The sequence below is a fragment of the Vipera berus genome (assembly GCF_964194415.1).
Source record: "Vipera berus genome assembly, chromosome: 1".
Lineage (NCBI taxonomy): Eukaryota > Metazoa > Chordata > Lepidosauria > Squamata > Viperidae > Vipera > Vipera berus.
In genome coordinates this window covers 205,376,885-205,403,982 of record NC_138202.1, presented here as the reverse complement: position 1 = coordinate 205,403,982, position 27,098 = coordinate 205,376,885, and the positions used below count along the sequence as shown (strand labels likewise).

The window sequence follows — 27,098 nt, the reverse complement described above, 5'->3', positions numbered from 1 at the left end:
GATATAGAGACTTCGTGAGCTTTTCTGTCTCTTGATACTTATTCGTTTGTTTGGCTTGATATATTACTAAGCTACTCAGGTTTTCTCGGAAGCTTCCAGAAAAATAAAACTAAAGCCATTCTTGATACTAAAGTCCACATTGAATAAAATTAAAAGCATATTTGAAAAGGCTTTTTTTAAAAAAAAGAAAAAGGGAAAAGCCCCTATCTCAGTAGGCGTTGCAAACAACAGGGGAAAGCTGTGGAGAGGGAGTTTCTAGCTAAGTCACGACAAGGGACGGCTGTGACAACTGCTAGTGAACATCTCCAGATCTGTTTTGAATATTTCAGATTTTAAATGCTAATGGAAGAGGCATCAAAAGTACAATTAACATTTATGCCACAAGATATGAAGATGAAGACTGGCTTTTAAAAGGGACTAGATAATTCACGGAGGAGGCTGGAGCTGCAAGCACTTGTTCCAGTAGCCAAGTGGGGCCTCCTGTTTCTGATGCAATAAATCTTTTTAACTGAGAACGAACAATATTTTGCTTTTAAGTGCTTTGGAGACATCAGGCTGGGCTCATAACTGTGATCTAGGTAGCCTATTCAGTGAGGCTTCTTTTGTTGTGCCAGATACTGTATTGCCCTTGGCATCTGTAAAAGCCCTTCCTTCCTTTATCATTATAATCAGGATCTTGGCAAGGGATTACTTTATGCAAAACTAAAGCTAAAGCTTTATTGTCTCATAGGCCACTGCATCACAGTTTCATTAGAAAGTTGGCCTTGTGTTACTAAAATTAGCCAGATTGTAGAAATGATCTTTCATTTCTTCTTGTTTTAAAGAGACCCATACTGCTTTCTGTTGATTTGCTCTTTGGAACAGGACCGGGAGTCAGTGGGTACGCTGAAGGAAACAAAACGCAGAGCAGACCTTAGGAGTTTATTTCCACCTACAGCTCAGGTTTTCAGACACACTGCTTTCAAGTGAGCATGTGGGTTCTGCTGTCTTTAGATGATCTCCAAAATGAGATCTCCAGCATGTATGGCTCCATGCATACTGGTATGTGATGGCTGTTGGAAGGCCCGTATTTAGATCTAGCGATGGCTTTCAACGGCAGAGTTGAATGAAAGCACAGACCTTTCGATGGATCTTCGCACTTTTCATGAAAGTTGAGGCTTGAATTTTTTTTTTCTAATGTACGATAATAGTGTTCATTAGTTTGCCAGATGTATTAGCAAAGCGGCAAGGTGCTAGGTATATTCTTGTGGAAAAGTTCTTTCTGTGTTTTTGGAAACATCTGTTTCTAACCTGTTTTTGTAGCAATGTCCAGGGACTTTGTTTGTAGCCCTGTGAAAAGATGAGTTGTGATATGCTGTGTTGAATGCTATTATGTAAATGAAGCTTGCTTCGTTAGTAATTGATGCCTTTGAGATTAAGTTGAAATCATTTTACTTTCAGAGACACAGGCTTGCTTTCTTGGAAGAAATTCAAACTGTCATCCAGCCTGGTAATTGCCCATTCATCAACCAGAAGGCTCTTTCAGGAACACTTCTTGAAGTCGGTATTCAGTAGCAAGGCACTTTAGTATGGAGCCAAGTGGTTTCCAAATATAGTATTTCAGTTACAATATTCAAACCTTCAGATACTCTAAATGGAGTTTTCCTAAAAATTATCAATTGTCTGAGACATTGAAACCAACCTACCTTCCTTCCTTCCTTCCTTCCTTCCTTCCTTCCTTCCTTCCTTCCTTCCTTCCTTCCTTCCTTCCTTCCTTCCTTCCTTCCTTCCTTCCTTCCTTCTGTGAAAATCCTGCTTTCTTGGTTAAAAACTACTGTAAGGAGCACAGCATATTGTGTTTTTTTTCTAATTGCTTTTAATTTGTGTTTATATTTTACAAGCTGTGGTGACTCTTCTTATTTTATTCAATCATTTATTTATCAAAATTTGAAACAGCTCATCTCCCTCACAGATGAATCTGGGTAGTGCACAAATAAAATATCAAAACATGAAAACAGTGTATAAAACCTAAAAAGAAGCAAGGATGATTAAAATTCAAAATTAAATGTTAATTAAAAGGTGGAAGGAGGGTTTTTAGGGCACTTTTTGAAGAGAGATTAAAAATTCCTAGATACAAAATAGACTTGCGTGCCAAGGTCATAATTATTCCCAGTGCTTTTGTTGACTGTTAACCAGGATGATTGATTGATCGATCGATTGATTATATGCCATCAGGTCTTCGTCAACTCGTAGTGACTACTTAGGTGATCTCTCCCTGACCGTCAGCTCTTCCAATGGCATCCCCCATCTCCACTGTAACCAAGTCTGTCTACCTTTGTGTTGGTTGTTCTCCTTCTCTTTCCTTCTAGCATTAGAGCCATCATCTGTGTGCAATGGGGCACGAGGGCAGTCTTCTCCCCACTGCCTGGCTGCCATGTGCTTGGCTGTACTGCTCCACGTGGTCCGTGCCCGGGGCGACTCTCCTCCAGGGCGGATGCTGGTGAGGAGGGGGCTGCAGGGGGAGGCGGGGCTGGGGTGACGGTACGCATGCCCACAGAGAGGGAGGGCTCTGAGTGCCGCCTTTGGCACGCGTGCCATAGGTTCACCACCAATGCTCTATCTAGATGGCCACTACACAATTGAATACTGAATTACTCTAAATAGTAGTTAGTCTGTTTTTCTCCATGAACCATTGCCCTTCAAAGAAATTTAGTTTACAAATTCCACAAACCTGACTGGCATGAGCCAAAATACCTCAAATTATGGAAGTTATGTGAAGAACATTTGTTTGAGGAAAACTAATTTAGGATGACAGTGCTCAGCTACCCAGACACAATGTTTTACCTTAATTTGCATGTTTTACTTTTTTACTATATATTTGTGATCCTTGATTGTCATATTGTCAGCTGTTTTCAAAGAGCTCTCTGACCCCCATGGTTTACATATGGCATGGTATTTTGGGAATGGGGCTGCCCATTCGTTTAATTTATAAATATAATTTTGGAACTCCTTACAATACCCGAATTGTTTGGCCACCTCACTGAATACTCTTTATTCCAGATAATTTATAAAAGTTGTACTGATCCCTGGATCACCCCACTCCATATTTTTTCCAAGATAATTTTTCTTTTAAATCATTATGGAGTAAGCTTTTAAAAAGTGGGTGATGCATCTTTTTCTTACTGCACCATGTACCAGGAAAATCTGGCTGAAAGGGTTGTGGTGGGGAAGAGGGAGATTCAATTTTATCTTTTCTTTCAGCCTTTATATATTGATCTATGACTATTAGTCATCTTGGCTATATGATATTTGCTATAATGTCAGAAGATTTATGCTTCTGAATATCTGTTGCCGGGGAAACATGAACAGCAGAACTTATACAATTGTGTCATGCTGTTGCCTTTTCAGAGGCACAGATGCTGGACCAATGAGGTCTATGCTATGATTAATCTCATTCTTCTTTTATGTTCTTATTATGTACTTCTTCATCCTGAAGTTTACAGAGTTGTGCCCACCTCCAAAGATATAGGTTTTTATTTTATTGTGGTTCCTAAGAGTGGCAAAGTGCACATGCAAGAGATGAAAGCCTGCAATTAATAGGAAAAAGTTCAAAGCATGAGGAGGTTCATGCTATGATGTCCTTTTAATAGCCATAGCGTAAGTTGACTCAGCTCCCAGGCTGTTTGTATTTAATAGCCATGGCTAGGCCATAGGGCTTCCTTTGAACAGGCTTTCAAGTTTATTTGAAATGCTGGCCTACTTGTCACGTTCCAATAAATTATATAAGATTAGGCTTGAAAAGCAACTCAGGGGTCCTTGGTGGTCTCTGAGCTTGCTTGTTTTCTTGCAGACGTTTCATTACCCTAACTAGGTAACATCATCAGTGCTAGAGAAACAGCTACAAGATTGTTCTGTAAAAGGCATTCTCATGAGTTTTTGCAAACCAGAGAAGAGGGCGGAAGAAGCAGCTCCTCTGTGAAACCTCCAGAATCACTTGCCATTAGGAAAAACGAAAGCAATTGGTAGCACCTTAAAATTTTGTTGCTGGAGTCATAAGCTTTCGTGATGATATGGCTTTTTTTCCACGAAAGGTTATGTCATTCTGCAAATTGACTAGCCTTCAAGACAGCTCTCTCCAACCTGTTGCTCTTTTGAGGCAGGGCATGTAGGCTGGGAAGTATGGCGTTTGTCGCCCTATTGCATCTGGTGGGAACTGGGTGGAGGAAGACTCAAGGGTTCTCTAAAGCTCTGCTGTTTTTGCTGCAATGGAGTTATGGGACTACCTCTACAAAATGAAGTTGGCAAAGTGGATGATTAGCACATGGGTGTCCTTAGCATAAGAGCAGATAGAAAAAGGTTGTATCTGAATATCTATATAAAACACAGATCTAGAAATAGATATTGATATATTTATATGCAGTATATATAATATCTGCATATGAATATCTACTGTAGGTGAAGAAGGGTTGCAGGAACTGGGTATGGCTAGTTAGAGAAAAGAAGGACTAGGGGGTGACATGATAGCAGTATTCCAGTATTTGAGGAGCTGCCACAAAGAAGAGGGGGGTCAACTTATTTTCCAAAGCGCCTGAAGGCAGGACAAGAAGCAACGGATGGAAATTAATCAAGGAGAAAAGCAACCTAGAACTAAGGAGAAATTTCCTGACAGTGAGAGCAATTAACCAGTGGAATGGCTTTCCTTTAGAAGTTATGGGTGCTCCTCACTGGAGGTTTTTAAGAAGAGACTGGACGGCCACTTGTCTCAAATTGTACAGGGTCTCCTGCTTGAGTAGGGGGTTGGACTAGAAGACCTCCAAGGTCCCGCCCAGCTCTATTCTGATTCTGATTGAAGGAGTAGAACCTTATAGACAGCTTTCTCACAGACACATGAAAAAGTTTTCAAAAAGATCCCGGCTATCTGCTGTTGTCTCACAAAATGGAGGTGACCCAAGTGTAACTTCTTTTCCAAATGTCATGCCATTTCCTAATAGGATGCTATTTGACAACGCAAATTGCCTCCATATCACTCCGAATTGTAGCAGCAAAGAGCAAAGTAGGAAGCTGAAATTGAAATGAAGATAGTGGAGACAAAACATTGTGTTGTAGTTGACCAGTGTGCTTGCATCCCATTTAGATCACTAATTAATTCTCAGGCCAACACTGCAGTATGTTGTATTGGCTCTTTAAAAGCTTAATCTAAGCATTGTTTTAAACTTTTTAAAAAATGCTGTGCATTGCAGAACCTTTTCATTTTCTTGTTTTCTTCCCCCATGACTCAGTCTCACAGTAAAATTAAAGTTACCAGTTCTTAATTGATAACTGGAGACTTTTTGAGAAAAAAAAAAACATTCTTTAGCCATAAAACTCAAGCTTTCTTCTCCAGCTACCTGGCAGCACCAAGTCGATGTTGGTTGATTTTGATATGCTAAGCAACACAATTCCAGGACTTTATGCAAAACTGAACATTTTCCCCAGAAGTGAGGAAGGGCAAACAGCTTCTTTTTTGTTGCAATAGGCTTGAAAAGACACTCACTTTTACCAGAAAGGACAACTTCAGAGTTCTTTTTGCATGTTGCCGAACCTGTCAGTGTAAGATCTGGTGGGTAAATGGTGGCATTCAGTATCCAGAGCCAGCTGGCTTTTCTGATGAAGCAATCTTGATATAGGATCAAGCAGACCCACACCAAGTGTTTTGGTTCAGCTTTGTTTTTTAAGAGACACCCAAGGTTTCACATCCAGAATCAAATAGAAAATGGTGGCTTAGGAAAGTGGTGGTGGAATACCTAAGGATTAAGAAACAGTTATGCCAGATTATGCCAGATTATATGCAACAATAACATTCAAATTATATGTTACATTTAGCCATGTCTAATTTTCTCTACAAATAAATGAACTGCCTAAAGAAAACTGAAACTTTCAGTTATGCATCTGAAAGGGAAAACTATTATTTAACCATCACCCTATGACTTTGTTCTGTTTCTCAAAATTGCACATATCTTACATTGCTATTTTTTTTAACAAAAAGGGAATATGGATGCCAGAATAGAGAACAGCCATCGTAGCACCAATCCAGTAAGTGGATTGCTGAATAAATGTTACAAACGTTTTCTTCCATTAATGAAGATAAATAGATTGGAAAGAAAAGGTTGTAGCATTATGAGATGGAATGCTACAATTTGGTTCAAACATATTATGGGAATGAACCAAGGTATTTATGAATATTTCACTTGTGGACATATATAAGTAACCTCTTATGTAGCCTTATGACATAGCCTCTCCTGTTTGCTTTGTGACTTAACCATCTCATTCATTTTTGAAAAAAAGTGAGCTTATTCCTTAAGCCATTTTGTGAGTTTGCAACAATATGTTACACTGGAATTTTATGGTGGGTTGGAAGACAGAAACCTGAAATAAGCATCAAAGATAAAGGCTTTTGCCCTGTAGGAGTGCAACTGTAATGGATCCTAATAATCAAAGAAAAGAAAGCTCATAAAGTTCATTACTTTCACTGTCTGAACACTGATGTGTAGAAATACACATTATCTAGGAAATTATCAACTGAGCTCAAACTTTGAGTACAGGAAGACAAAAATGATTTTAGGAAGAGTAACTAAGTGTCTGACTCAAAAGACAAAAATAAATTCTACATTGGAGATCACTGGGGAAAAAAAGAAAATTGCCTTTGTTGTTATGTTTGTTACAAAAGAATAGTGTGTCTTCACACAGCTATAAACATTTTTAATCCGCAAAAAGTATTTAAAAACATGCCTAACAATAATTCCAATTAACTTTTCTGACTCAATAGCATTTTAACTACTAGTGATGACCTTGATCAAAATATTTGTCACATTGCTATCATTAGTTGACTTTAACTACATGCACAGAGTTTAATTTATTACATACCATTCATTTGTCTTTAATTGCATGCAGGCAATCTTCTAGTGTATTTGTGACACGTATTGCATTTTATACACCTCAGCCGTATCCATTTATCAACTGGAAAAGATGTTTAGCTACGTGGTAGATCATATTCTTTGTATGAAAAAGTTGTCAGTATCACACCATGGCAGATATTGTGTAAATCGTTTGGAAACTGTTGATAATTATTGCTCTTGGCAGTGATTCCACTAAACTGTAGGGAGCTGTGGTCAGAGTTGATGATGGGAAGTTCTTTCAAATGTTCATAAGAAATACAAAGCAGCCATAAAGAAGAAATCTACTATTGCAGACTACTGTATTTCTTTAGAGAAATCAATAACTCTGAAGGTTACAATTTATAACAGATTTCTCACTTTTTCAGGATGCCTTTTGATCATATTCTGAAAGTTAGTTTTTTTTAGCTGTATCTATTGTTCAAGGGACATGGTGGCTCAGTGGGTTAGGATGCTGAGCTTGTCGATCAGATGGTCGGCAGTTTGGCGGGTCGAATCCCGAGTGCCGCGTAACAGAGTGAGCGCCTGTTACTCGTCCCAGCTTCTGCCAACCTAGCAGTTCGAAAGCACGTAAAAAATGCAAGTAGAAAAATAGGGACCACTACGGTGGGAAGGTAACAGCGTTCTGTGTGCCTTTGGCATCTAGTCATGCCGGCCACATGACCACGGAGACGTCCTTGGACAAGTGCTGGCTCTTTGGCTTTGAAACGGAGATGAGCCCCTAGAGTTGGAAAACGACTAGCACGCATGTGCGGGGGAACCTTTACCTTACTTTTACCACCAAAGATTATAAAGCGCAACAAAAATGCTATCTGTTATCTTTGCTTGTTCACCTCTGACCAGCTTAATAGGCTCTTCTAAAATTTTAGCTATGTGTACACTATGTGCTCGTACATTTTTCAGCACATATCATACAGACAACTGTTTCTCAAGCTTGGCACTGTAAGATGGGTGGACTTCATGGCTGGTTAAAGAATTCTGGTACTCGAAGTCCACCCACCTTAGAGTTACTAAGTTTAAGAAACACCAATATTTTGATGCAGGGTTTATTTTGCTGATGTTATTATACCTGTTGTGCACACTTTTCCTATTTTGTTTCAAATAGGTCTGTAAAGTGTTGAGTGCCTATTCTATCCCATCCCACCAACCTTGCTCTTTGGATTATATTGGCCTACATTGTATTATCTACGAAACAACGTGGGCTAATCTTTCATAGTGTGGAATCTTAAAGCTGCCTGTCTAACTGCTCCCTAAAAAACACCTATAAAGGGGGGAGGGAAATCAATAGAAGTTATTTATTAGCTGAATTGAAGATGTAACGATGCAAAACAGAAGTGTCTTCATCGGGCAGGATGATTAAAAGCCAAGAAGGAGAAGGAGAAGGAGAAGGAGAAGGAGAAGGAGAAGGAGAAGAAGAAGAAGAAGAAGAAGAAGAAGAAGAAGAAGAAGAAGAAGAAGAAGAAGAAGAAGAAGAAGAAGAAGAAGAAGAAGAAGAAGAAGAAGAAGAAGAAGAAGAAGAAGTAAAATGTTAGAGCCATGTCTATACCAGATTCGTTTCTCGGTTTTTCGATGGGAGAAGAGGGAGTCTCCAGACATGTAAATCACTTTAAAACTTAGGTTAATTAAGCAGCAGGAAAGTAATTGGCAGACAAAGCAACAAGAGGGTATGTTGGCAGTGAGCCACTTACTGGATTGGTGCTACGATGGCTGTTCTCTATTCTGGCATCCATATTCCCTTTTTGTAAAAAAAAATATAATAGCAATGTAAGATATGTGCAATTTTGAGAAACAGAACAAAGTCATAGGGTGATTGTTAAATAATAGTTTTCCCTTTCTGATGCATAACTGAAAGTTTCAGTATTCTTTAGGCAGTTCATTTATTTGTAGAGAAAATTAGACATGGCTAAATGTAACATATAATTTGAATGTTATTGTTGCATATAATCTGGCATAATGGTGGAGGTGCTAGTTTACTAATAGTGCAGTCGACCTGAACGTGGTCATTATGTCTGCAATCAAGTAGCTCACCAATGGTTCTTTTCTTTACAGCGTGTACAATTTTATAAAACATAAAAAGTTCTAACTCCTAGCAGTGCTCCTACATCACATTGTTACTGAGTTTTATTAAGTGAATCATCTGCATTATGAGAGGAAAAAAAGACTATTTCCAAACCTTTTTATTTCCCCAGGGAATCTCACATCTTTTCAGCTACAGTGTTCAAGTATTAAAAGGACTCCTAGCAAATCCAGAGTAAAATTTCATTTTGCAGTGGATGGTTTGTTTTTGATAACAGAAAAGAATTTAAGCCAGATGTGCAAGACCCTCACAGAGAAAGAATCTCTCTAAATATTGTTGAGTCCCTAGGAAGGAGTAGCATAATAAACATTGCTCATAGACTCGAATCTTATATGAAATTTTTATTTATTTATTTATTTTGTGCCTTTATTATTTTTATTGATGAGTCAAGGTGGTGAACATGTCCAACAGACCTTCCTCTTCCTATTTTCCTCACAACAACAATCCTTGGGGGGGGGTTGGGGGCTGAGAGAGAAAGTGACTGGGCCAAGGTCTCCCAACTGGCTTTCATGGCTAAGGTAGGATTTGAACTCACTATCTTCCATGTTCTAGCCTGGTGCCTTAACCACTAGGCCGAACTGGCTCTCAGTTACAGACTGAGTGGGTATCTGGTCTCTCTTGTTGCCTACAAGACAAATGTAACACACTAGGTGATATTTTACTTTTCAGTACAGAGTGTTTTATGTTTGTCTTATGCGATTTCATAAACACCTGTAACGGAGGGTGAAGATGGAGATAGCACCATTCCTCAGGCAACACAATGACCCTCAAGAATTATGTGACACCCGTTGCCATTTCTGTGCTTCTCCTTCCTTCTAAGTAGACAGTTTGGGTACCTTCACATGGACTGTTTTGTGGGTCTGTGAAGCAGCGGTTTTTCTACCAGTACACATGGGACGTGAAGTTTCAACCACAGGCCTTCAAATTGGCCAATTTAGGAAATTCTTTCTGTCCATCTTCATTGCACTGGTAAGCTCAGAGGTGTCTAAACTTTACAAATGAAGAGTATGAATGCTCTCTTGCCCGCTGAGTGAATAGCTTGTTCCCACTTGGTCCAAAGGGAATTTTAAACCGGAGTTCTGCTTCAAAAATTGTCATTATCAGTCTGGTCGTGGGTTAGAATACGGGCCGTGCACAAGCATAACATGCCGGTCGTTGGATTACATTCCCTGATCGGCTTTTTTTTTAAAATTTGATTTTTTTTCTTATTTCCCAACAGAGTCCATCAGTCAATTTTTCCCAGGGCCAGCTGCCAAAGCCAACAACACTGTGTGGCCTTGTCTCTATGAGAGGAGGGGGACTACCAGCTGCGAGAACACGGAACAGCTTCAACGGAGCGAAGTTGAGGTTCCTGAGCAAAGGGGAGAAGGAGAATCCACCCTTAGAAAATCTCTGGACACATTCTACAGTACTTTGTGCCAGAAGAAGCCAGGCGGAAGGAGTCCAATATATGAATCAACTTCACAGTGTCTGTCCCTTAAGGCTGCAGATCTTGCAGGCAAAGAGGGGATGAAATTTACAGTGAAGAATCTCCAAATCGCTCAAATGGTTTTGAACAGAGAGGAGAATAAAATCTTCCCTCGGCCTCCCAGCAACCACTTCTGCTTTTTGACTCCCGTCAGTGCCGTTGCTAATTCGGAGAAAGGAAAAGCAATCCCTGGACTCTCGGATGATGTCTTTCGATTTATCTTAAAACAGAACGTGCTGAAATGATGCTGGGCCTGAGCGTGTTTCTGAAATCTTAAGAATTGATCAGATTTCTTTAGCTAGGGAATGAATTTTTATTTATTTATTTTATTTTAATTCCATTTATATCCCGCCCTTCTCCGAAGACTCAGGGCGGCTTACAAGCTTAGCAGTAGCCTTCATTCTATGTATATGCCTGCTTATTAGGGCTTTCACACACACACCCCAAGCGGCATTATTACAAAGTCAGCTTAATTGCCCCCAACAATCTGGGTCCTCATTTTACCTACCTCGGAAGGATGGAAGGCTGAGTCAACCTTGAGCCTGGTGGGACTCGAACCTGCACTAATTGTTAACAACAACTTGACGAAACCAAGAATATAAAGCAGGCATGATTAAAATTGTAAAATGCCATAAAGCAATTGCTTTTAATTATTCCTCATGTCAGTGATTGGAGACTACGTTTTCTGTATGCCAAAAAAAAAAAAGCTTGAGACTCAGACTTGATTATGTCCAATATTAATAATTCCCTTTCTTCTAAAGATAGACTGGATTTGAAAAGGTTCTGTTTGAAAACTAATAGGCTTTCGGGTTAAAACATAAGCCTAGAAATAATTGCTTGTACTTCTAAATGAATTCATGAGAATAGATAAGCTTTGCAAACAATGGCCTTCTCCTAATGGAGAAACCAGCAATATACCGTATGGCCTGCTGGTGCAGTTCATTACGATCCTAATCCTTTTTGTTTTATCCTGTGTTGCTCAGGAATAACAGGAGTCGAAATTCACATCTATAAGGTGACAGGTTGCTCTCCTTGTGCTAAATAGATTAACCTGCTAACCTCCTTATCTTGGAACTGTTCATCTTTTGTAATTTTATAATATTGTTTTACATAGGGTTTTTTTAAAAAAAAATTTGAATCTTAAATTATTCTGCTTTCAATGCTTAATTTTACTGATTAAATTCTACACTGCCCAGGGCTACACTCTTTAAGGGAGGTGGGCAGTTAAGAATCGTGAAATATGAATAAACCTAATTCATATTTTGGAATGTGTGCACAGAAAGAGGTTTCCCTTCTGCCCCTGGGAGAATAATTGATCTTGCTGTTTTAAAATTTGCCGCTCGAATACTGAGTGCTGTGTTTCAGGCATGCATCAGTTAACATTATATAAAATGGAGATATTATACAGTACACCCTCTTCCTTTCCATACTTTGCAGACAGCATAAATACGCTGATGAACCACACGAACTGCCCATAGAAACGTGCTTCTGTGTATTTTTATGCGCAAGATCTTGTTGAATCTGATGCATTCAAGAATATTAATAAAGGAGAGTATTTGTAGCTCAGGGTTGACATGAGCTTGTTTTCTTGCAGATGTTTCATTACCCAAACTAGGTAACATCATCAGTGCTAGGCGCTAGGCACTAGCACTGATGATGTTACCTAGTTTGGGTAACGCAGACATGTCAAACACAAGGCCCGGGGGCCGGATCCAGCCCGCGAAGTGGTTTCATGCGGCCCACGAAGCCATCCTGGAAACAGTGAGGGAACGGCCCCCACTGCCTTGGCCCTGGCCCAGAGACCCTCCTTCTGCCAGAGACCCTCAGATCTGCCCCACTCCTGCCCAGGCCCCCATAGGCACCCTTGATGCGAACAATGTAGAGCTGGCCACGCCCACCCAGTAGGCCATACGCACGCTAGCCACGCCCACCCAGTAGGCCACGCCCACCCTGGCCATACCCACCCGGCCCCCTGAGGGCAACCGCAATGCTGATGCGGCCCTCAATGAAATTGAGTTTGACACCCCTGGGTAACGAAACATCTGCAAGAAAACAAGCTCAGAGAGCACCAAGGACACCCCCCCTCCTTCAAGAACATCTCATTAAAAGGAACCCAAAAGCTTAAGACTATCACCTTTTCCACTGATAACAGTTCCACTGAATAGCTTTTTGGCCCCTCTTTCTTCCACAACTTTACTGATAAAATTAGCTCTAAATTGGAACTCAGAACCGCTGGCTGCAAAAGCAAGTGCCTTTTTAAAAACCTTTCCTTTTTGCCTTCATAATAGGAATGTCTTTTTTTTTTAGTGAAGTATCCCGGGGCTATCTACCTGAACAATTTTAACAGCAGTCAATAGATTTGCATCAACATAAAATACCCCTTTGAAGGCTATTTTGGCTGTTGGGTTTCAGTGTTATTCTGTTTTTGTTCTGGGAGGTCTGTTGTAAAGGAGACAGTGATGTTCAGTTCACTGGCTCCTACAAAGAGTTTATTTGATTTTTACAATTATAGTTCATTTTTCTTAGGGCTGCTGTACCTCAGCTTTGAGAATAAAACTTCTAGATGGGAGACTTTTCTCTCTCTGTGTGTGTGTGTGTGTGTGTGTGTGTGTGTGAGAGAGAGAGAGAGAGAGAGAGAGAGAGAGAGAGAGAGGGGCATCTAGTGATGTTCTGGTTCTTGCAGATGGTGTACCTTTCAAACCACTTACAATTTAGGACTTTAGTCAAGGATAACATACTCTGATAACCATTTCTTCCAGAAATCTCTTAAATAAGTTACCATCCTTGTCAGGCCTGCTAGGTGATGACTGAGAGGAGGTCCTTCTACTGGAGATTTGGGTACCATTCCAATTTCACAATTCTGAATTCAACAGTTCAGCCCTTCCCCTATTCTCCAACAAAGCGATGCTCTGTATTTTCAAGATGTAGCAGAACTGAGGTGTTACAGTCATTGGGCTCACTTGTTAGGCACTATTAACAGAGAATGGAATGCTTTTCCAAATTGGTTTCAATTGTGTTGCCAAAAAAAAAAAAATAATGTCAATTTTATTAACTGACTCCATCGATCTCATGGTATAAATGGCCCTCTTACTATTTTATAAAAAGATAGAGAAGTTAACATTAAATCAGATTTCTTCAAGATATATAAATCAGTAAAAAATATTTGTGAGATAACAAGTTTAAAATGGATATAGAAATATTATTTATATATTTATGTTTCCGATAATATCCAAAATAGGAAATGACTACAGAATTGCTTCTTAGACTCACATTTACTTATATTAAGAGTGCATTATATTATGCTGGAGATGATGCAGGTTATCACAAATGATGGGTTTTGCCCTTTTGGTCTCAAATACTATAGAGCAGGAGTCTTCAAACTCGGCCCTTTTATGACTTATGGACTTCAACTCCCAGAATTCCTCAGCCAGCATGCCTGGCTGAGGAATTCTGGGAGTTGAAGTCCATGAGTCATAAAAGGGCTGAGTTTGAAGACCCCTGCTATAGAGGATCAATGTAGTGTACCTTTGTACCTAAAGAGAGAACTGTATTTTCCGCTCGGGAATGTACTGCATAAAAACTTATTTATTACACTATTACTAACTCAGACAATCATGAGACTTCTCCCAGTAATTCATATTCAAAAGTATTGGATAGTGTCCTGGGAAAACAATATATGCAACAACACAAGCAAAAATAAAGTCTATCAATTGGGATTGTTTTGAAAAAACAATTCCTTTTAAAAAAAATAGATAACAAAGCAATACGTTACCTTATTATTAGTTACTCAAGGATCTAATAAAAAATAACAATAGGGACCTCACATATGGTTTTATGAAGGTAAAATCTGTGATTATATGTGTGTTTTTCAGGAGGTTCTCAGCCTCTTTTCCTTCATAGATGAGAATTAATTACAAAACATGTGAGTTGATTTAGATTCTGCTAAAGTTCTAAGGCAGACATGTCAAACTCGCGACGTCGCGTGACGTAGCGGAACTTTTTCCCCATTGCCGGCAACAGGGTGAGCGTGGTTTCCTCCTGATGCATCCCACCTTTGGGCCGGCAGTTTGACACCCCTGTTCTAAGGTATTCTGTCCATAAATTCTTCTACTATCAAATTACCCCAATTTAGTGGCAGGGCTTCCTTCCTGCACTCATATTAAACTGCAGTTTGAGGAGGGATTTATTTGCTCATCTTGGTTCCAACCCTGATTAGATATTCCTAGAGTCACTTTTAAGGTTTAGAAAACAATTACCCCAATTTAGTGGCAGGGCTTCCTTCCTGCACTCATATTAAACTGCAGTTTGAGGAGGGATTTATTTGCTCATCTTGGTTCCATCCCTGATTAGATATTCCTAGAGTCACTTTTAAGGTTTAGAAAACAAGCACACCTCTTGGGAATTGTATGCTTATGAATCATCCCTGTAAAGATTTGCTCCCTTTGCTATCAGTGACAAAGCAAAAAGCACTGTTAAACCAGAGGAACCCAAGAAAACTAAATTAAAATTCTTGTAGTGAAATCCTAGACTTGTTTATTTGGGGCTTAACACACTGTATTTAGGTGCATTGTGGATTTTACAACTCATTCACCAGGAAGACCCATCCTCACAGCTTTTCTTTGACTGTGACCAATGTGACTTGAAATATGCAGGGTATACAGTATCTCTGAATTAAATATGAGTAGGTTTCCCCAACTGGGGGCAAGTGTGCAGCTCCCCAAATTCTGAAATAATGGTTGTGGAAGGCGATTTTAAAGCTTCTAATCTAAACTGTCCTCTGTCTCTCCTCCATTCAAACATCCAACAGATATTGCGAAAAATATAGCTACCCCTCCACTTTTCCCCAAAGACCCCAATTTGCTGTGAAATAAGTTGAAACTGATACAATTAAGTAGCAGTCACCAAAGCAGACAAAATAATAAATGAAATTGGCATGGATATAATTATTGATACCTTTAAACTAATATTTCATAGCGTACACTTTTCAGGCAATAATTGCAACCAAGTGCTTTCTGTAGCTCTGAATTTCTATACTTCTCAACTGGCAATTTGTTCCTTCTCCCAGTGACAAGTTTCAGCTCTTTCCATAAAAGTTCTATTGGGATTCATAGTAGGCCACTTCAGAACAATGCAACGTTCTTGGTCATTTAGATGTATGTTTTGGGATATTATCCTGCTGGAGGATTCATGAGCTGCAACTGAGACAGAGTATCTGCTGTCATTGTGCCCTGGACAGATTTAAGGCACCCTCCCCAACTCAGCCTGATTTAGAGCTATAGAAAACATTTGAAGCAAACTGGAGTAGGGAATATGGAGTTAGGGATTAAAGAATTGTGGATACTATTTATATGTATCAGTTTCAATTTATTTCACCCAAATTGGAATTCTTTGGGGAAAAAGTGGAAGGGTACCAATACTTTTGGGTGTGTCCATAGTTCATTTCCTGTACTGCAGAAAGAATTTATTTTCATGTATTTATTTGAACTACTTATCAAGGCAAATGATTCTGTGTGGGGAAAAAGAGGTAAAAATAAAGGAAACGAGACTGCTGTTTCTATTCTTGCCAGTGTGTGTTCTAATGAAAAGGACCGTCATTCCCCTTTCTATTTATACTTTTTATACTATTTATATTACACAGTTTCCAACATTTTGTAATGCACGAACATGCTGCAGCATATGGTTTCTCTGAAGGGCGCATAGAACCTCGCAGATTTTGTAAATGCATCTCTTTTGTTAAGTGTGACATTGTTGGCTAGATTAAAAATAGACCTTTCATTAGATGGTAATAAAGTTGCTATTTTCATGACTGGTTTATGTGTTCATTGATGGCAGACACCAAACCTTGACAAAAATGATTGGTTCTGGATGTCTCTGGAGCAGCTCAGTCATCCAGGTCATGGTTGTCCCACAGTGCTTTTATTTATTTATTTATTATTTATTTATTGGATTTCCCGAAGGACTCAGGGCGGTTTACAGGGTATTTAAAACCAAATCAATACAAAAGTTAAAAACAATTTAAAAAGATTAGATTAAATCCCTAAAAAATAAAAACCCCAGTTAAAAATTCTCAGCCTGGGCCGGAGAGCTCAAAGAGCCAGGTCTTCAGGTCCCGGCGAAATGAACGAAGGTCGGGGGCAGTCCTGAGCTCCACGGGCAGCTGGTTCCAGAGGGCAGGCGCCCCCACTGAGAAGGCCCTCCCCCTGGGTGTTATCCGCCGGCAGTCTTACCGGCGGCACCCTGAGAAGGCCCTCCCTGTGGGTGTTCTGAACCAGCCCTCTTCTAGCAAACCCCTATTCAAAAGAAGAGACTGGAAAGCGTCCAAGGCTAAAAGGCTTCTGCCAAGATTTAATTACGCAGATAACAAAAACACTAGAGCTTGTCTTCTCAAGCGGAAAAGTTGCTTTCAGCAACCAGCCCCTCCCCAAACACTCCTTTTATAGAGAGCTCAGGGCGTGGTCTCCCTGTGCCTCCTCCCGAGGAGACCCGCAGCCTTTTTCTGCTTAGTCCTGCTCGACTGCCTCCTGCGTCGGGCGTCCTTAAACAGGGCCAGCTGTGGGTCATCCTCCTCCGCACTATCGGGCTCACGCAGCTGAGAGGAGGTCCCCGGCTGGGAGCTCTGCCAAGCCTGCAAGCCATCATCAGCCGGTTCGTCACCCACACACACCTCCTCCCCCTCATCTGAGTCATCCGATACCTCTGAGCCGGGTGCCGAACCCACAGGCTGACCCTGAGTCACAACAGTGGGAGCGCACTGGACGAAGGGAACTTGATGCCGACAGCAGGTGTTCTCTCAGATATCCCAGACCCAAGCCATTTAGGGCTTTATAGGTCATCACCAGCACCTTGAATCTCACTCGGAGGGCAACCAGAAGCCAATGCAGCTCGCGGAATAGAGGTGTTACATGGGAGTATCGGGAAACCCCCATCACTACTCGCGCAGCAGCATTCTGCACCAGCTGAAGCCTCCGAGTGGTCCTCAAGGGCAGCCCCATATAGAGAGCGTTGCAGTAGTCTAAACGGGAGGTCACGAGCACATGAGTGACTTTTCAAAAAGACAACTGGACTTTCTGATTTTTCACTTCTCATCCAAGAAGCTTCTTCGGTTCTAACTAGCTGGTGGGGAATGGAGGGGATTTATACTCTCTGCAAACAGCCAGTCATTAAAACTAGGGGCTAATCTGTGACCTCAGAGTCCCTGAATCAGAATGCAAAGAAGCGTGGAACGTCTTGGGACTGCTGAAAGGGCTGCACTGTGAACAGGAGGTAAGGGGTGGTGTACCCCTTCCCCCTCTGTTGAGAGAGGGCTGTTCAATTTTAACGTAGATGGCCTCTGACTTCTCTTTCAAGCCAGAGGTCCTCTCTGTCCAGAATGTGGACTTTGCTGTTTTCAGGGGAATGGCTTTTTTCTGTCAGGTGCAGGTGGACTGCTGAATTCTGAATGCTGACTGCTGAATCATTGCCCACCAGTTAGAACCAGGGCTTTTTTTCTCATAGAACGCTCAGAACGGAGTTCCGGCACCTTTTTTGGATGGAACCTTGTAGGGTAGGCAAGGTGGGTTGTATGACATGTGTGAGTTCCGGCACCTTTTTCTTTTACAAAAAAAGCACTGGTTAGAACTAAAGAAACTTCTTGGATGAGAGGCAAAATGTTTTCAAAGAAACCCCCCCCCAAAAAAATAAAGGTCCAGTTGGAAAAAGCACCTTTGGGACAACCATGACCTGGATGATTGAGAATCTCCATAGACATCTAGTGGAGGTTGCTATTACGGCAGCAGACGGATTATGTCATCGCTTTTTTGCCCTCCCAGATTGGCAGTTGTCCAAGCTGGGAGTAGGCAGAAAGCACATATCTGCCCTTAATTCCATCTGTATTATAAGCACTTCATTCACTTCCTTTTAAGTCCAAGTCAATATAGTAGATCTAAGAAGCCTAAAGTCTGTTCATTGCTGGCTTAGGATATTGAGAGCATAGGCAACTATTTTCAGTTACCCAAGATAAGGAGTGTTTACGATATTCTGCTCAGGGCTTTCCAATATCCTTTTGCAGCCAAGGATCAACGATAAACCTTAATGGGTTTTGCCATAACGGTGAAGCTTATTTAAAGTTGAATTATTTAGACAAGCTACAAAAGTTTAGCTGATTTGCAAACTATAGCACAATGGGTTATTGAAGGCTTCTAAATGTTTGTTTCAACATTCAGCAGACTATCTTTTCTTTTGCTTTTATATTCCCTATAAGGAGAACATGCTCGTCAGAGATCAATGAGTGCTTGTCATCTCTGAAATATGAAAAGCTCCGATAGCTCAACTTGCAATTAATAGCGAGCTATTTCCTTCGTAACTATTCTTCCAAAGGGCCACTTCTCCCAACTCCCATTTTTAGGTGGTCAAGTAGGCATAGCTTTGCATTTCCTGTACAGAAACAATTTTGTCAGGGTACCATCACTTTCAAACTGAAGTGGTAGAACATGGTATAATACATATATATATATATATATATATATATATATATATATATATATATATATATATATATATATATATATATATATATATATATATATATATATATATATATATATATATATATATATATATATATATATATATATATATATATATATATATATATATGTAATTCAGCCCTTAACCCTGCAGTGCACATCCTGCACCCAGCCACATCTTCTCACCCCCCCCCCCAAAAAAAGGGATGAGGCCTCCAGAGTACTTATGAAAGTTGCTACCAAGTTGGGATGTTTAATATGAAAAAAAGGAGAGAATAATTATTTGGAGAATCACATGAGGTTATTAATTGAATTTATATTCAGCTACATGAAATATTTGAGTTTTTAATCCTTCTCTGTCTTAGCTAAGCCTTCTACTTTGGGACAGCACAACCCCAGTGTACCAGTCAGAAGAGGGTTGGGTGCTGTGGTTGTGATACCTCCCAAAGATGCTTTTTCAACAGGCGACTTGCTTTTTTTTCTTCTAAAGAAAGTCCAGTTGCCTTTTGAAAAAGCACCTTGGGGACAACCATGACTGGGATGACTGAGAATCTCCTTAGTCTATTGATAAGCTCAGCAGACACAATCTAGCATTAAGTTTTCCTCTCTGCTGTGACCCACCATCCTTGGCTGCTATCTAGCTGGCCACCCTGGTCTGACATCTCTTTCTCAGCCTTTCTGACAGAAGCAATGGCTGCATAATACCAGGGGGATTAAGGAGAGCTGCTCTGTGTTCCTTTTTCAAAGGCAGTTCTTTCGTAGAAAGCCTTCTAGCTTTCATTTATATTAACTGGAAAAATCAATAGGGTGAATAGCCTTCTGCTAAACACAAGAGCTCTTGGAGAGAAAGAGCTTGTAAAAGATGCTGCCAGGTATGCAAAGAAATATTGGGTTAATCATTTTAATGTTTATTTACTCAGCTCCGAACAGCAGGAATCGCTAGTCTTATCTTAGACAGAAAAGTAGATTTACGGTTCTGAAATTAGTCCCTGGGATCCTAAGTCACCGGGGTAATAAATCAGCCACTTGGCTACTGGGAAAAGAACCCCAGAATATTCTTAATACTTACCTTAAGGGTGAGGAAAAAAAGCTTGCTGAAAAACTTAACATACCAACAAAAAGATGGCATTGTACTTAACCTGCTGGATCGTAGGACTATAACAGCCATCTGACTATGCCCAAGATGTGGTTTCTGGTAAGACTGCCAAGGCCTCTTCATTATAACCCACTGAAATGCAGTCTGTGTGGTTCTTATCCCTAATAAACTCTGCATAATCACTAGATGGGAATTGCATGGAACCTGATGTCAGTTTGGTGGGTGGTGGCAAATTGACATTTAGTACTGTGCAACTCCCATCTAGTGGTTATGCAGAATTTCCTAGTGATAAGACTTGCTCCAACTGGCTGGTTTATAATGAAGGGGCCTTGACAACTGCAATGTCGTGTGGTCCCACAGAGAGACGGACACTTGAGCTGGGTAGTACTTCTTTATTTGATCAGGAATGAAGCTGAAGCAAAGGGGTTACCTGGCGTCTCTTTATACCTGCCCAGGTGAATCGCAGCCAATAGATTCAAACCTGGGCTTCCCGCCAGTGCAGGTGGCCAATGGATTTAAACCCTGGCTTCCCGCCAGAGCTGACCATGCCCTGGGGCTGTCAACGACTAGCTCTATTCAGGCTTTCCCGCCAAAAGCGGTTATAGCCTGGAGCTGTCCAGCCCCCTGCTCTGCTGACATTCCGTGTATCCTTTAAGAGCATACACTGCAGCAACCTTATCAGAAACCACATCTTGGGCATAGTCAGATGGCTATGTTACGGTCCTGCGATCCAGCAGGTTAAGTAGGGTGGCATCTTTTTGTTGGTATGTTAGTTTTTAAGAGTGTCATAATCCCAAATGTCTCACTGCAATTAACAACAAAATGAAAACATCCAAAATAAGTTGCAAACAATAAAGCCCTTTCAGTAAAAGATACAAGAATCGTAACGATGCAAAAGTATAGTTTATCAACTGCCAAGTATGATTCTCCAATGGTCCAAGAGAGACAATCCATATATCTCACTAGAGGACCGGCCACCCCTTTTCGGTTCAAGCATAACCTTTCATGGTAAAGCTTTTGGCCCTTTATTGAGCCTCAGTTTTTTTCTTCAGCAATACCATCCCAATTGGTGAAATGTGCTTTGCTTCAGTTCACGGGTATCCAACCTTTTAGCTTGCCTGGGCCGCAGTGAGTGAAGAGGAATTGTCTTGGTCTGCATATAACATAGACGATATAGTTAATGTATACAAACCACACAATAATGTTAAAAGTTTGCAATCTTGTGGGGTCGCATTACTAGTTGCCCAGGGCCACACGGCAGCTTATGGGCCATGGGTTAGACATGCCTGCTTTTAGATGACCCATGAGCCCATATTAAGCTGAAAGGGTTATTTATTGTCCTGTTTAAACTCACCCACCTGTTCACTTTGAATGGCAAATTATGATAATTTTTTTATCTGCTTTGGAAAACAGATAAGCTGATTTGCATTGATTGATTCCAGAAGTGTCTATTCCAGATGTGAGGCAGGCACTTTGGATCAAATCAGGCTGTTGACAAACTATAATAAAACTAAATTAGTTTTTTTTAAAGCATGGCAAGAACAGCCACTTTTAGAACTCATTATGTTATGTTGCACAGGAACAGTGAATTATCTCACATTTCTATGTGTGAGGTTTTTTGGTTTTGGTGGGTTCTTTTTTTCTTTTTCTTTTTTCTTTTGGAGTCACACATAGGCTTAATTACAAGAGAGATGTTACAGTCATTCCCCGAAGGAAAACAAACTCAACTGAGTACTGTAATGAGAATAGATGAGAAATAGCAGTTTTTTCCTCAGAGACACACGTTGAGAATGGAGTACAAAAATATTATTCTTAGTTCAGTATTAGGTTGCACAAGAGATAGTTGCCATGGATAAATGATAAAATATCTCCCAGCTTAATATTCTGACAACTTTCTTTTCTACCAGAGTGTATTCAGAGATAAGACTCAGACATAAAGAGCTAATTAAACCATTAGCTCTGTGCATTAAAGTGAATTTATCCCTTTATTTAATTTACATCTTGTCCTTTTGCAAAATGGAGCTCCAGCTAAGTGATATGATACTGTCAGCTTGTATGTTTGGCATACTCAGTATACCTATAGTGCGCATGTAAAATGTTATGTTTGTGATGAGCTGAATCCAAAGATGTTTACTGATGAAATAACACAAATGCAGGCACACACACACACACACCTTCCCAAAATAAACAAAGAGTCCCAGTTCATCAAGGAAGCCTGGGTTTTGCTGAAGGTAAAAAGCAGCTTCCACCAGGAAAAACAAAACATGTTTCTGAGAACCATTAAGGCACAATGGTTGAAGTGCGAGGACCACATTTTGGGCAGATTCAGACTGAGGTCCCCACTCAACCATGAAGCTCACTGAGAGGTTTAGAATAGTCATTACAGGTCATCCTCAACTTATAACTATTTGTTTAGCAGCCAGTCAGAGTTACAATGGCAATGAAAACAGTGACTTATGACCGGTCCTTGCACTTACAAACCGTGGCAGCATCGCCACACTCACACAATCAAAATGGGAGCGCTTGGCAACTGGGATGTATTTACAATGGTAGCAGCCTCCCAGGGTCACATGATCACCTCTTGCAACCTTCTAACAAAGCAAATTCAGTGGGGAAAGCCAGATTCACTTGTTGACTGTGTGATTTTATTTAAGAACTGCAGTGATTTGCTTAACTGTGGCAAAAACAGTTGTACAGTTGGCTGCAACTCAGGTTACAACAGTCTTGTTTAGTGATGAAAAATCTTGGTCTCGACTGTGTTAATAAGTTGAGGGCTACCTGAAACTCTAAATCCAACCTTTGTTGAATGATTATAGTGAGGATAAAATAATGGGGAGAAGAATCATAATGGCCTCTTTTAGCTCTGTGAGAATAATGCAGGATAGGAACCTATCAAACCAACAAACAACACAAAAAACCCCTTATATTCGGGTTATCCCAAAAAGAGATTCATTGCTACAGTAATAATGACTATCATAATTGATTCACATTGATAGGTAAAGCACACAAAGTTCCATAAATGTGCAGAGATGACTGGTACCATACAAATAGAAATTAGGTTGGCTTGTCTTGGTTGAACTCAATGGGATGTGTCACCAGAGTGCGCTTCCATGATCAGCTGCCTGTTTTCAACCTTCTATTGCTTCCCTTCAGAACTTTGCCACCTTTAGTAATAACTCCTATACCCGTTTCATGTTCAAAATGATTCTAAATGCCAGAATTGTCCCATCAGATTACCTCTGCTTAGCAGGGACAGATGGGCAAAATCAGTGACAATCAATCATACAAGGTGATGTTGAGTGACCATTCCACCAGTCCCAGTGAAATCCAGCCACCTTCATATTTACCACTATGGTGAAAACAGCAGCCTCCCGAATTATCAAATGACCTCTAGTTAAAAACTGAAGCTCAAAGGAAATTTCAAGAGAACAAAATCCTCCAGCCTTCACTTTCTGTTGAAGATTGACAAGGTACAAGAGTATGAACAATAGGCGTTGAAGTGTTCTTGTCACTGGAATCAGGTTCTTGAGAAAAGCATGAATGATCTGGGAAAGTTTTTTGGGATGTCTTTTGATGTAGCAAAACCTCATGAACAAATGTGAATAGGATTGAATTATGGTCTGTGCAAATAAGTCACGGCACAGACAGAACATGGTGAAACAGACTGGCTCCAGGTTGATGGAAGAGTAAGGTAAGGTTTTACTATTTATTCAATCTCCATGCTAAATATATATTAAGGGAGCTGAATTAACAGAAGAGTGTGGTTTTAAAAATTGGGGAAATAATGCGCTAATGCTGGGATAGGTAGAAGGAATGTGAAGAAGATAAAGAGTGGCAAGGTGATTGGACTCAGTTACAGTAGTCATGAGTGCACTATTGGAAGACCTGAAAGATCAGGTTTGGGACAGGTCACCATGGAGAAAAGCTATGTGGTTAATAAGAGAAGACACCAGCTTGATACCACCTGATCAGTCAATCAATTTGTGCGAATATGGAGTTGAAATGTAGTTGCTGAATGTGCTAAAAGTGGCATATGGTGCAAGTAAAACATGCATGATAAGAAATGGAATGCCTAATGAATCGTTCAACCTTTAGTGAGGAGTAAGACAAAAGTAGGGACCACTACGGTGGGAAGGTAACAGCGTTCCGTGCGCCTTTGGCGTCTAGTCATGCCGGCCACATGACCACGGAGACGTCCTCGGACAAGCACTGGCTCTTCGGCTTTGAAACGGAGATGAGCACCGGCCCCTAGAGTCGGAAACGACTAGCACGCATGTGCGGGGGAACCTTTACCTTTTACCTTTTTAAGACAAAAGTATGGAATTATCTTGGTTGTTTAATGTATTTATGGGTAAATGTACACGGAACATTAGGTGGTATTAGATATGTGATAGACAGGATGTGATCTATGTTTAATTATATGTGTAGACAACAGGAAATGTAATTTGCAGCAAATGTAAGCTAGGCTGAATGATGCAGCAAGGAGTATGGAGCATGGATTTGAAAATTAATGAATCGTAGTTACAGTACTATATGTTTGATAGGGAAAATTCCGTGAATGATTGAAAGTTAGAGATCAGTGGGAAAATAATTAGAACCAGCATTTGGAATAATGTTTCTGAATAGAATGAAAGATAGGAAACTGAATATAAAATTCAAATGTACAAATGCTAGTACAGGTACTTCTCGACTGACTTACAACCACAATTGAGCCCAAAATTTTTGTTGTTAAGCAAGACAGTTGTTAAGTGAATTTTAGCCCATTTCACAACCTTTCTTGCCGCAATTGTTAAGTGAATCACTGCAGTTGTTACGATAGTAACATGGTTGTTAAGTGAATTTGCCTTCCCCATTGACTTTGCTCATCAGAAGTTTGCAGAAGGTGATCACGTGACTCCGAGACACTGCAACCATACATGCCAGCTGCCAAGCATCCGCATTCTGATAACGTGACCATGGGGAAGCTGCAACAGTTGTAAGTGTAAAAAACGGTCATAAGTCACTTTTCTCAGTGCCTTGAAACTTTGAATGGTCACCAAGTGAACTGCTGTAAGTCGAGGACTACCTGTAGAAAGATAGTAAGTAACTTGCAACCATTTGCAAATAATGAATATCCAAAAATGACGGTGAAAAAAATTGGCACTTCTATCTACTTTTTGATAGGAGAACTGAATATGTTAAGAAAAAAACAGAGGAAATTAAATACAGGCGGAATGGTGAACTTAAGAGTGTGGGCTAAACCAAGAAAAGATAAAGACTGAATGAGTAATAGATGAACATGGGCTGAATACAAAACAAATAGAACTGAACTACAAAAAAGGAAAGAAAGGAAGGAAGGAAGGAAGGAAGGAAGGAAGGAAGGAAGGAAGGAAGGAAGGAAGGAAGGAAGGAAGGAAGGAAGGAAGAAATACATCACGACAGAGTGAAGCAATTGAGAGGAAGGGGAAGAATGAGAAAAATCATGGTTGGATAATCATGGTTGGAGTAAAATCATGGTTGGAGTAATAGATGAAAATGGGCCAAAGATAACAAATAGAACTGAACTACAAAAAAAGAAAAAAGAAAAGAAAAGAAAAGAAGAAAGAGAAAGAAAGAAAGAAAGAAAGAAAGAAAGAAAGAAAGAAAGAAAGAAAGAAAGAAAGAAAGAAGGAAGGAAGGAAAGAAGGAAAGAAAGAAAGAAAGAAGCAATTGAGAGGAACAGGAAGAATGAGAAAAATCATGGTTGGATAGAAAGGAGAGCCTCAGAGAGAGTTTGGGATGTTTGAAGAACAGAATGCACTGCGTGAATTGGTAATTGATACAGTAAATGCTGTAATGATTTGTAAGATAGGAAGATAAAGAAGGCTATAGTGAAAGGAAGGCGTAAGCTAGATATAGATTTCCTTTTTTTGTCTCTTCTTGTCTACCTTTTCCTCATTTAATATTTCTAACCCTCTTGCACCTTGTGTAACATTATTTAACCTTAAGGGAAAGGAAATCTTGGGGTGGATATGTGTATATATGTATGTACTTTTATGGAAAAATATTGGGTGATTGTCAGGACTCCTCAAATAGATTTGCTATTGTTTTTTGCTTATGCCTATGTATTCATTTTTGGGGACTGCCATTCTGTTGGGAGGGGGGCCTTGTTGGTGGGGGATGTGTTTGCCTTGCTCTGCTTTGCTCTCTCTCCATGTGAAAAGAATGTGGCATGAAAACATCCGTCTTATCTCCAGACGACAGAGCCTGGGACTGTTGGGAAAACCAAGAGAGCCCTTGAGAACGGCACTAATTCACTAGGTTCTCAAAACAACCTGGTACCTATGGACTGGCTGGATTTCAAACAGACTGTTGGACACTGGTGGGAGGAGACCTGGAAAAGGCTTTTTGATGTAACCTTGCTTTGCCTTCCTGCTATCACTAACTCTCAATAAAAGTTCTTTTTGAAACAATGCCTTTTTCAAGAGTTCTGCTTTCTTGGGAGATCTAGTTGAGGTCCTTGCAGTGATTCCTTAGATGTGATATATGATTTGGCTTAAATTATATGTCCTCTTCAATTATATGTCCTGTTCGGCACCTTGAAGTGTATGATAGGTTCTGTTTGTATGCCTGTAGGTCAGTATATAATGTCTATTATAAGAGGAGATCACTGAGGGGTTACCGTTGCAATTATCCAGGGCACCACAAGCCATGTAGGCCACAGGAGCAACATTCCTGTGATGTCATCCTCCATCAATCTATGTTTACTAGTCAAGTAAAAGTAAAAAAGCAACATTACAATTATATCCATTTCTGTTATGGAAGTCACATCTCTCTCTGCCTGGCAGCCATCCTCATGATTCCACACACACGATTCTCTTTAGGGCGTTTAGGACCAAATGGGTGACTTCTGGCTTAGATGTAATGGAGGAGGAAGGTCCCTGCAATGGACAGGAAGTGGGAAGCCCTGAGCTTTGTGGAACCAGAAACAGGTTAGTTTCCTGTTGGAGGTATTCTCGTCTGATTCCCTCCTCCTAGCTCTTGAGCTAGTTGCCCTGGAAGGTCCTGGAAGAGGAATTCTATT

At 40.3% G+C, this 27,098-nt stretch overlaps 1 protein-coding gene and 2 long non-coding RNA genes across 8 annotated transcripts in view; 2 read left to right on the top strand and 1 right to left on the bottom strand.

Annotated features, from left to right (window-relative positions):
- SHLD1 (shieldin complex subunit 1) overlaps nt 1–11,601 on the top strand; it is a 57,243-nt gene extending 45,642 nt beyond the window's left edge. For 5 of the 6 annotated variants that reach the window (XM_081322531.1, XM_081322533.1, XM_081322535.1 and 2 more), the window contains one exon: nt 10,208–11,601. In XM_081322531.1, coding sequence (XP_081178657.1) covers nt 10,208–10,701 — 494 coding nt within the window. In that variant the 3' untranslated portion in view covers nt 10,702–11,601. Of the gene's footprint in view, nt 1–2,348; nt 2,480–10,207 lie in introns of all 6 variants that reach the window. The other variant, XM_081322532.1, reaches the window with a different exon arrangement.
- Nucleotides 1–27,098, bottom strand: part of LOC308665003 — a 40,687-nt gene that overhangs the window by 5,444 nt on the left and 8,145 nt on the right. Inside the window, exon 2 of the long non-coding RNA XR_014025798.1 lies at nt 8,600–8,646. This is a non-coding gene — a long non-coding RNA (uncharacterized lncRNA). The remainder of the gene's footprint in view (nt 1–8,599; nt 8,647–27,098) is intronic.
- LOC308665013 lies at nt 13,964–16,262 on the top strand. The gene is made up of 2 exons (XR_014025801.1): nt 13,964–14,695; nt 14,830–16,262. It is a non-coding gene; the product is annotated as an uncharacterized lncRNA (long non-coding RNA).